This window comes from Enhydra lutris, unplaced genomic scaffold, assembly GCF_002288905.1.
Source record: "Enhydra lutris kenyoni isolate GAN:26980312 unplaced genomic scaffold, ASM228890v2 scaffoldscaffold22, whole genome shotgun sequence".
Classification (NCBI taxonomy): domain Eukaryota; kingdom Metazoa; phylum Chordata; class Mammalia; order Carnivora; family Mustelidae; genus Enhydra; species Enhydra lutris.
In genome coordinates, this window is record NW_019154106.1 from 38,114,656 (window position 1) to 38,126,325 (window position 11,670).

At 40.9% G+C, this 11,670-nt stretch overlaps 1 protein-coding gene across 1 annotated transcript in view; it reads right to left on the minus strand.

Moving 5' to 3' along the window:
- Nucleotides 1-10,958, minus strand: part of LOC111150017 (anoctamin 5) — a 98,831-nt gene extending 87,873 nt beyond the window's left edge. Inside the window, exons 1-2 of the mRNA XM_022507331.1 lie at nt 10,136-10,958; nt 768-814 (exon numbers count right to left, since the gene is read on the minus strand). Of these exons, the coding sequence (XP_022363039.1) occupies nt 768-814; nt 10,136-10,958 (870 nt within the window). The remainder of the gene's footprint in view (nt 1-767; nt 815-10,135) is intronic.
- Nucleotides 10,959-11,670: the final 712 nt, after the last annotated feature.

Sequence of the window (11,670 nt, forward strand, 5' to 3'; positions counted from 1 at the left end):
TCCATCTATCTGGTGGGTTGTGTTTTCCACGGTGCGAATTTCAGTCATTCTTAAAAAACTATCTATTTTTAAAGAACTTTTTTCCTATCTGGCTCAACACCCCAACCCAATTCAAAGAAGCCTACTTCTGTGAGTGCTTTTGTGTCAGCTAGAGCCTATCAGAAAGATTATTTTATCCAAAATATCTTTAGAATGCCTATATTCTGTATACAAGACATGTGAATTTTTAGTATATTTTTGCAAGTTTATATAAATAAAATAAGGCCTTTAGTTTTTTTTTTTACCTTTACAACTTGTATTTAATTTTATTATTATTTTATTTAATATATGTACTTAATTTGAGTTGAGTCGTTCAAATGTAGCATAGTCATCAATAAGCACTCTTCACATGCCAATAAGGGTAACATAAAAAGCTGTCACATATCCCACCCACATTATACTCTAACAAAGTTAAGCCAAATATTCTTCTCTTATACTGCAAGACTCAGAATATCTGAGTTTGTTTCACAGGGAGCCTCAAAACTAATCCAAACTTATATTTGCCCCCTTATCACATCTAGAAAGATCGAATATTAAATCTGTATGAAATATGGAATTTGCTTTCCTTACCAAAAACATGAATAGATCAGAGGACAAAATAAGAAGAATGTAGTATGAGTAAATAATAAATTACAAAGACCCAAGTATGCAGATGAAGTACATTTCTAACCTTGTCTTGATTCTCTGTTCTGACTTATAAGAAGCGAATACATACACATTTAACTTACCTCATTCATTCCGAAAACATATTCTGCTTCTATATTGGATAGTCTCTCTAAATTAAATAAGAAAGGAAAAAAAAACATGTTAGAATGACCAACTGATCAGAATAGGTTAAAAGTCTACATGAGGAGAAAAAAGAAATTCCAAAATTAAACAAAAATGTTCAAAGAAAAAATACCGGAAGGAAGCATCCAAAACCTTCCTGGAGCGAAGTTGTTCAAAATAGCTGTCAGTAGAAGTCAGCACCAAAAACTGTCTATAACCCGGGGAAAAATAAGCACTGATGTGTAAAGTATAATCTTACCCACTGAGAAATAAAATTAACTCTAATAAATGCAGTTATTAATCTGTAGCCACAAAACTGCAAAGAGGAAAGCATCCAATAGGGATGTCCATCGTTACCTCTTAGTTTTCACTGTGTGAGATTTAATATTCTGTCAGCGTGGTCTCCTGGAATTGAACCCAACTGTCTGCAAGGAAAGCACTGAAGGACACCACCAGTTCTAAACAGGCCAAATGACTTTCCTCATACACATGAGTATCTTTGTGATAGTTATGTGTTAAGTCATTTGGGCTGAAATACATCCTCGAATAAGTTTCTGATGCTAAAAAAATTAAACATAGAAGATTTTTATTCTCTAGTGATTCTACACTGGAGAAACACTGAGAAATACTTTTCAAGTCAAATCCTTCCTATATAAAAACATTTTTTGGAGAAAATCACAATAGGAATGGAATAAAGGGCCATCCACAGTAACCCTAACCTTGGGAAGTGTTCACATATTTTCTAAAAATATAGAAAATACAAATCTACCACTTGTATACCTCTTTCTATTTCTTTTTTCTTTCTTTTTTTTCTGTCCTTTCCCCATTTTTTTATTGTGTAAAATATAGATAACAAACTTTACTATCTAACCATTTTTAAGTGTATTGTTCAAAGGTACTAAATATATTCATAATATTGAGCAACCATCACCACCATCTATCTCCAGAATTAAATTTTATAAAACTGAAACACAATACCCATTAACAATAACTCCTCATTCTCCTCTCCTCCAGTCCCTGGCAACCACCATTCTACTTTCTGTCTCTACAGTCTTGACTACTCTATGTACCTTATAAAAGTGGAATCATACAGAATTTGTCATTATGTGAGTGGTTTATTTCACCTAGCATAATGTCCTCAAGGTTCATCAATGTTGTAGCATATATCCTTCCTTTTTGAGGCTACATAATATTCTACTGTATGTGTATAGCATCTTTTATTTATCCACTCATCTGTTAATGAACACTTGGAACTGTTTCCATATTTTAGCTATTAGGAATAATGCTGCTATCAACATGGCTGTAAAAATATCCCTTTGAGATCCTCCTTTCAATTATTTTGAGCATATACTGAAAAGTGGAATTGCTGGATCGTATGGCGATTCAAATTTTAGTTTTCTGAGGAAATGCCCTATTGTTTTCCACAGCAACTCTACCATTATACATTCTCATCAACAGTCCTTAAGATTCTAATGACTCCACATTCTCAACAAATCCTTTTACTTTTTTGTTTTTTTGATAGTGGCCATTTTCATGGCTTTGAGGCGGTAGCTCACGTTAGTTTTGATTTGCACTTTGCTAATGATTTTGCTATCGAGCATCTTTTCATGATCTTATTGGCCAATTTTATATTTTTATGTATGTGTATCCAAATCCTTTGCCTGTTTTTTAACCAGAATTTTTTTTATTGTTGAGTTTCAGGAGTTCCTTATATATTCCGAATCAGATATATGAATTGGAAACATTTTCTCCCACTCTGTGGTTTGCTTTTTTAGACTGTTTATAGTATCTTTTGATGCACAATTTTTTTTTCATATTCATGAGGTCATTTTGTCTCTTTCTTTTCTTGCATGTGCATTTGGTGTCACACTGCCAAATCCAACATTATGAAACTTGCTCTCTTTTCTTCTAAGAGGTTGATAGCTTTAGGTCTTACATTTAGGTTTGATCCATTTTGAGTTAACTTTTGTATATGGTGGTGGTAAGGGTCCAATTTCATTCTTTTGTATGTGGGTATCCAAATTTCCCAGCACCATCTGATGAAAAAACTGTCCTTTCCCCAGAAGTCACTTGATCATATATGTGAGAATTTGTTTCTGGGCTTTCTATTCTATTCCATTGGTCTATGTCTGTCTTCATGCCAGTTCCACACTGTTTTTATTACTGTAGCTCTGTGGTAAGTTTAGAAATCAGGAAGTGTGAATCTTCCAGCTTTCTTCTTCTTTTTTTTTTTTTTTAAGATTTTATTTATTTATTTGACAGACAGAGATCACAAATAAGCAGACAGACAGGCAGAGAGGGGGAAGCAGGCTCCCTGCTAAGCAGAGAGCCTGATGTGGGGCTCGATGCCAGGACCCTGGGATCATGACCAGAGCTGAAGGCAGAGGCTTTAACCCACTGAGCCACCCAGGTGCCCCTTATTTTTCTGTTTTAAGATTGATTGTCTATTCAGCATTCATTGAGAGTTCACATGAATTTTAGGATGTGTTTTTCTATTTCTGCAAAAAACATCATTGGAATTTTAATAGGGACTGCACTGAATCTATAGATCACTCTGGTTAGTATTGACATCTTATTAAGTCTTCCAATCTATGAACATGAGGTATGTTTGCATTTTTAAAATTTTTTTTCAGGAGTGTTTTATAGTTTTATTTATATAAGTCTTTCAATCTTTGGTTAATTCTTAAATATTGTTCTTTTCTTAAGTTTTCATTTTAATTTCAGTTAGTTAACAGTGTTACATTAGTTTCAGGTGTACAATAAGAAATTTCAACAGTTCCATACATCTCCCAGTGTTCATCACAAGTGCACTCCTGGATTAAAGACCCAAATGTCAGACCTGAAACCACAAAAATCCTGGAAGGCAGTAACTTTTTTGACATTAGCTGTAGCAACCTTTTTGTCGATATGTCTCTTATTCTGTAAATAGGATTGTTTTCCCAATTTCCTTTTCAGATTGTTCATTGTTAGTGTACAAAACTGCAACTGTATTTTTGTGTAGTGACTTTGTATTCTGCTTTTATCAATGCATTATAGGTTCTAAGAGGTTTTGGGGGGTACTTTTTTAGGGTTTTCTACATATAAGATCATATCATCTGTGAATAGAGAGAATTTTAATTGTTCTTTTCCAATGTGGATGCCTTTTATTTCTTTTTCTTGCCAAATAGTCTGGTGAGAACTTCTAATACTATTTTTAATAGAACAGGTAAAAATGGAAATCCTTAGTAAATAACAACAGACATAACTCACATAAACAAAAGCTCTTTGAGGTTCCTAATAATTGTTTAAAGTATGAAGAGAGATCCTGAGATCAAAATGTTTGAGATGTGCTATCTTAGGTATACTCAAAAGAAATACAGGCATTATGGGAATGTACAAGAATGTCCATAAAAGTATTGCTGGGAGTATCATCTCAATATCTTCATGCTGGGAATCATCTCAAATATCCAGAAATAGTGAAATGGATAAATACAAGTATGTGATATTATAGCCAATAATATATATAATAATACTAGGTATTGTATCTAGTAACAAAATTGAATGAATTTCAATTATATGCAAAAAGATGGATAAATCTCCAAAAAATATTATTTAGCAAAAAAAAGGGGGGGGGCAGAAACTTTAATATTTCACTTACATAAAGTTAATTATGCAAAACCCAAGTATGTTACTTAAGGATGAATACTTAAAGGCAGATATTGTTTAGAGACAATTCTCTGTGGGTCTCTCATGTTTCTGTGTTTCTTGCAAGTGAGACATTGACTGACCTCTGTTCTGGATTATCTTTTAAAGGATCCTGGTTGAGTGAACACCTTGGAAGATACAGCATCTCCTTCTGTAGCAAAGGGCAGGTTTGCTCACATCTGGGAGTACTGCAGTGGTGTCTTCCTCCAGAGCAAACAGAAGGCATAATTACTGACTAGAACAAAAGGCTCAAGTTCCTTAACTTGAGACTGCTCTCCTGTATTACAACCCACCACATACGCAGGTATTTTCTGGGTCTCTTTGAGTTGATTTTTGGCAACTTGGGCCCAAGAAATGGGAAGAAAATCCTGCTACTCAGGCTACTGTGAATGCTGTGAGTAATAAACTGTCCTTTGTCTCTGACCCATGTGTCTTATATCTTCTACCAGTATCCATGAAACTGTAATGGGATATTCTGTTAACTTCCAGCTTCAGACCTTTAACAGTTCTCAATATTGGATCATTAACATAACAATGATAATAATGTGATAATAGCTAACATGTGTTGATTCTCCATTGTTAAGAAGTTTCAGTTCTGCAGAGGAAGCAGACCAAAATTTGAGATAAATGCTATAAACAGAGCTGGGCAGGGGAGTAGTTTAGATATGAGAAATTCAAAAAATCTCTCTGAGGGACACCTGGGTGGCTCAGTTGCTAAGCATCTGCCTTCAGCTCGGGTCATGATCCCAGGGTCCTGGGATCGAGCCCCACATCGGGCTGAGTTGGAAGCCTGCTTCTCTCTCTCCCACTCCCCCTGCTTGTGTTCCCTCTCTCACTGTGTCTCTATCAAATAAATAAATAAAATCTTTAAAAAAAAAAATCTCTCTGAGGCAGGAATATATACACTAAGATCTGAAAGTTGAGCACACATCGCTTCTCAGCCTTTTGGCTAAGATCAAGTATGAAAGTTGAGCACATTCAAGCTGTATGAGAACACATAAATTCTGGAAGGCAGGAATGGTTTTGACGTGTTCAAAGAAGCGAAGGTCAAGCTGGAGATGAGGAGGTGAGGTTGAGGGGCAGGACAGAACAGAGAGGCACAGAGTTGGGGACAGTTTGTGGAAGACTCTGTATACCTGGATTTTTTTTTTTTTCTAAGTAAAATAGCCACAAAGGAGGTTTTTATTTTTGTTGTTGTTGTTGTTTTTAAGTAGACTCCAAGCTCAGGGTAGAGCTCAATGCAGGGGCTTCAACTCATGACCCTGAGATCAAGACCTGGGCTGAGATCAAGAGTCAGATGCTGAACCAATGGAACCACCAGGTCCCCCCACAAAAAAACTTTTAAGTCATATATATTTTTACACTGTATGGAAAGCACAGGTCCCTGAGTGAAGAATGGGTTAAAAGGAAGGCACAGGGATGGACCAAAGAGACAAATTAGGAGTTGCTGCAGTAAACCAGTAAACCAGGAAGAAGGTGTGGCTGTCTCTGCTGCAGTGGGGGCAAGTGTGTGTGAAAACACATCAATGACTCACAGATACTTATGTAAACATTTGAAATAAACTGCTGTCAAATTTCAGATGTACAAGTTGAGGACCCTCCTAGGCTTGAGCAATTTGAGAAGATTCTATTTAATAAAATGGGTAAGATTGTTAATGGTGGGCAAATACAGGAGAGGCTGCCACTGGCTGCCCAGAAGTATCCTTTCTCCACCTTCCTCTTCACTAATAAAATGCTAATTACTGGTGAAGCAATGTGCTCTAGCAAAACCAAAACCAAAACAAAACGCACATATCCCAGCCTTCCTTGCATAAATTGAAATTTATATGCATAAATTGAAAGCCTCCAAGTATCATATATACATGGGATTAATGTCCACCTCATCCGGTCTGTGCAAGCATTAAATGAGATAATGCATGTGAAGTGTTTCATGCAGCTATGAGGGCGCAGAGGTCAATGAATCTAAGTTATTTTTATTAATATTGTTATTATTATTAGGATATATTCTGTTACTGATTTTCAAATCTTAAATTCTTTGAGACAAATTTGAGAGTGTCAGAATAAAGACAAAAGAACTTCCTTGGTATTCAGATCTTTTTTTGTTGCAGGGTCTGCTATTAAAAAGTCAATAGCAAAAGCAATAGCAAAGCACAAAAACTAAACTGTGGCTATAGCTGTATCATTTAACTTTTCCAAGTGCAGGCTTTCTCATCTAAAAGACTAAAAGTATAAATAAAAATTATTTAAAAGATATAAAACATAGTCCAGCACCATCACCAAAATGTTTTACCCATGAGTACTTTCTAGATGTAGAGCTCAAAATTACCCAATATGGTGACCACCTTTCACTGGATTTTTTGAATGAGAAAAAAACCAATCTAGCAAACTCTTATAATAAGTACACAAAAAATAGAATTCCAAGGAATACATGCTTTGTCTTTCAATGTAGAGTACTTGAATTCTGACTGAGGAGAGGCTTTTATTTTCTTGAGAACAAAAAGAGTCATTATGCACAAGAATTGTTCAGAATACAGAGGGAAGAAGTGCAAACCTTAAGTTAGGATTATAGAGTATTTTAGAATTCTGTTTTTTAGAAGAGAGAGTTGAAAAACTGTAAGCACTAACCCTTCCTTCTCCTTAGCGTTTTTGCTGCATTTAACATAAAACAACTCATAGAAACAAAACATTTTCAAGTTGCTATCTGAGCTGGATGCAGTGTGTTTATTTGAGAATGTGGAAAAGGGAGAACACAGCTCCTCCAGGTTATTTCCTACCCCTACTAATTCTCTTACCCATTTCCTTTTCAACTTGCTTTCCTTCCTTAGAACTAACAACTCTCTTCTTCCTTAACTAACTATTGCTCATTTTTCACACTGTATCCTTCCTGACATTCTCCTTTCAGTGCTGGCCTGAAACCTCCTCCTCTGTCCCCTGTGTTTGTCTCCTTCCTGCTCCCCCCACCCCAATGGTGCCCTCTCTGGGTACCCAGCCCAATTACATCACCCTTTGTGAGAGGGCAAGCCCCCAGAGCCAGGTGGGACACACTTTGTAAACTATCCCTTTTTTGAAAAGCAGAAAGATTAGAAAAAAACAGATATATTTCCTCACACACTGTGCTCTCTCTCACACATAGTGCTGACACTAGCTCTGTCTCTCTGACACACACATGCACAATCAGATGCTCGCACATGCCAGAGACACAAACTGTCACACTCACTCACAAAGTATGAAATTGTCATAATTACACATAATCACCAAACCTTTGTCAAAACAAACATATCTGAGGCAGGTTGTGAAGCCAACAACTCTTAAATCAGCCTCTTGTCATTCCTCCGGCATCCTCTAAAATCAGTAGAAATAATTACACTCTTCCTATGGGCTTGAAACCAGAGATATAAAAGGTTTAACATCAAATGCTATGGAGAATCATAAAATATGAGCAAAAGTAAAGCCAACCCAAAGACTGGGCTTTGAGTTTTCTCTGAAAGCACATTGCTAAGAATACACACTCCAACAAACCCTGAGCCCAAAAATAGCCCTTGCATTTACCAAATAATCTTCTCAGTTTACACCTCTTCCAGCAGCCTAAAACAAAATGCATACACTCAAATATTCACAATCCTAAAGGAAGGGTGGTTTGGCTAAATACAATGCTTAAAGCAGTTGTAAAGATTCAAGCAACTTTACATTCAACTTTACTTGTGTCTTTTCTAATGTTAAACCCTTAAAACTGTCTTTTGCCATGTTGAATGTGTCATAAACTAACTAAAGAATGAATATTTCAAATCACAACTTCCTTACAATGTCAAGCAGTCAATAGTTCAATTTCAGCAACACTGACATTTTACCAGCAGTATCTGTTTATGAACTATTTAAACATTGTTATACTTGGGGTGCCTGGATGGCAAGGTTGGTTAAGTGACCAACTCTTGGTTTCCAGTCAGGTCATGATCTCAGGGTCCTGAGATTGAGACCTGAATCGGGCTCAATGCTCAGTGCAGAGTTTGAGGTTCTCTCTCCCTCTCCTCTGCCCCTCTCACTCATTCTCTCTCTCTCACAAAAGTAAATAAATAAATCATTTAAAAGTACACACGCAAACACACATATACACATATATATTTACTCATTGCCTTTACAATTCAGTTTAAAAATTATTAGATAGTGGGAAAACAGCTAACTGGATAAGATTGATTGCTTATGTATTCAATTTTGAAGAAAATAAACAAAGAAAACATAACAAATCCTAGAAACACCTCATTAAATATTATGTCTAAAAGGTAAAATGTTAGCATTCTGTCTCTAGGAAAAAATGTGTGTTCATGCAAAAACATGTCCATGAATTTCAGAGCAGCATTATCTGTGGTGATGGGAAAAAAAGGTACAACCCAATTTTCCACCAACTGATGACTAGATAAATTGTGGTATGTCTATAATGATGGAGTAGTACATCACAATAAAAAGGAAGGAGGCAAATTACAACACGGATGAACTTCAGAAACATTATGGTGAGAGACAGAAAACAGTTACAAAAGACCACACAATATAAGAGTCTGTTTTTTAGGAAGTGTCCGGAATAGGTACATTTGGACAGTAAATAGATTAATAACTGCCTAGAACTAAGTGTAGGAAGTAGGGGGATGGGGAGTGACAGCTAAGGTTTCTATTGGCTAAGGTTTCTATTTGAGGAGATGATTGCAAAACCGTAAATACACTAAAAAGCACCGATTGTACACTTCAAATAGATGACTTACGGTATCTAAATTACATGTCAATAAAATTGTTAAGAAAAGAGAGGAGGACTCAATAATGCATTGTATTTCTTGGTGACTCTGAAGACTCAATAATAAGGCCTACTTGGATGTTTTATCACTTAAAAAAAACTGTTTCCATGTTCAGTCCTAATACCAAACAAGACATGAAAAGAGAGTGTCTCCGAGGGAAGTGAGTGTCATTGAGAGTCCTGGAGATAGTCCCAAAAACATACGTGCATTCTTAGGCATATGTGTGTACTGAAAAAGATCCACAGAACATAGGTCTGTGCAACGGCCTTAGCAAACAATGAACATATATTTCTCAACGGAACTGAAGATTCAGTGAAAGCCAGTAAAACAGCAGCGTTTCCAGGTGCACAAGAATCTCAAGCCCAGGGACCGTAGGGTTCTGCCCCTCGCCTAATTACCAAGGATCTCGCAGCTTGATCAGTAATTGGCAAATGAAGAGAGGCAGAAGAACTCAAGGGCTAGCTCCGTACACCGGGGACCGCTGTCACACATCCAAACCGCGGCTCCGCGTGGGAATCTGAGGCCAGAGCGCCGCAGCTCCCGCGGCCAGCGCTCTCGCCTTGCCGCCCGCATTAGTCCACCGCCCGGCGGCGCACACTGGAGCAGCACGGCGCTCTCGGAACCTCCGGGGTCTCAGGACGCAGGTCCCGGGCTAGCGCGAGCGGCAGGGGAAATCACGGTGCGCTGACACCCAGCCACCCGCCGGGGTTAGGGACTGTGCGTCTTGCAGCCGCTGTCTCGCGCAGGGCACGCCACCCCGAGAACGTCCCCGGGATCCAGGCCGCAGGGCCGCCAACGTCCCCCGGGGTCCCCGCGCTCCCAGCCCGGCCCTCCCCCGCGCCACTGAGTCCGCCGGCTCCTACCTTCCTCCTGCACCATCTCCAGGACATCTGGATCGCCCATCTTGGCCAGCTCGTTAATGACACTGACCGAGTGGCGGCAGATGGGCCACTGCGACTGGAGGTGAGGTCTGGGGTAGACGTTGAATCGAACCGTGGCCCGCTGGCTTTGCTGCCCCGACACCCAGTTGCCCAAGTTTTCGTCAGTCTTCACTTTGAGGACCTCCCTCGGCTCGGTCCCCACCAGTGTCGGGTTCTTCAGCCAGTTGGGCTTCTTCTCCAGCTTGTACTTACTCTGGAACGGCCTCGCGCCCTTGGCCTTGCGCTTCACCTCCCTCTCCCGGTAGCGCTCCTGGGTGCCCTCCCAGTACCGTTCCCGGAGCTTCCTGGGCCCCGGGACGCCCAGGCTCCACAACTCCTCCTCTGGGCTGCTGATACTCACGGCCTCCCGGGACTGCCCCTCGGCTTCCACCCGGTCCCTTTCTCCCCGCCCCTCTCCGCCGCTCCCTCCCTCCAGCCCCGCCGCCGCCCCTCCCCCGGGGGCCGCCCTCTCCCCGCCCCTCGCCTCGGAGGGTTCCCACCCCGCCCGCCCTTCTCTGCTCCCGCCGCCCGAGCCCGTGGGCCTCGGCTCCTTCGCCTCCTCCGTGTCCGTCGCCTCCGGAACCCCAGGGGGCTCCGCCGCCTCCCGGCTTTCTTGGCCGCTCAGCCCCATCAACAGGTCTCGCTGGTCCCCTTCTACCCGGTTGGCCCACACCCGAGACTGCTGTCCCTCCTCGGCTGCCTCCTCCCATCTCTCCGAACCCTCCTTCTCCGGTCTCCGCCGACCGGCCGGGTCCTCCTCTTCCATCTGCCCAGCCCTCCGCCTTCCGCGGGTGGCACTCGGTGGGAACTCCCCTCCCAGTTGAAGAGTTATTTTTTGTCGGGGGAGGAAAAGCCCCCTTCCCTTAAGGGGGCTCCTGCCTTAAGCACGGCGCGTGGGCGGGTCTCCGTAGCCTGCAGCCCCTCCCTCCCCGCCTCTGCCACCTGTCGCGCAACTGCTCAATTTTCTCCCTTGGGCCTCTTTCCTGGGCCTAAACCAATCTCTCTAATATAGTTGGGGGCAAGTGCAGAGGTTTTTTGTTATTGTTGTTGTTTTACCTGAGTTCGAATTCAGCCAATGCCCCTTTCAAGTTGGACGGCATTGGGCTCGTTTCTAGAAGCCTCATTTTGAAAATAAGAACAGCAGCGCTCACCTCCCAGAGTGCTGTGAGGAGCGCAGAGTGGTAGTGCAATGTGCTAACACTTAGCTGCTCTCAGAACTCAGCCACAGGACATTGAGCCCTGCTCCACCGCCACCTTCCTGCCTTGAGCAGAGGAAATGGTCCCCCTCTTCACAGCCTCCTCTGAACTGGTTCTGTGTGGCTGAGACTCTATCAACTGCCAGCTCCCCAATACTTGGAGGTAAGAATCACCGTGCTAGGAGGGGAACTAGAGGAGTGCCGGTGAACTGAGGGTGCGGTAGTGGTCTGAGCGGAAAGCCTTGACGGTGTTGAAAAGGGAGTGACGGAGTTTGGAGCAGG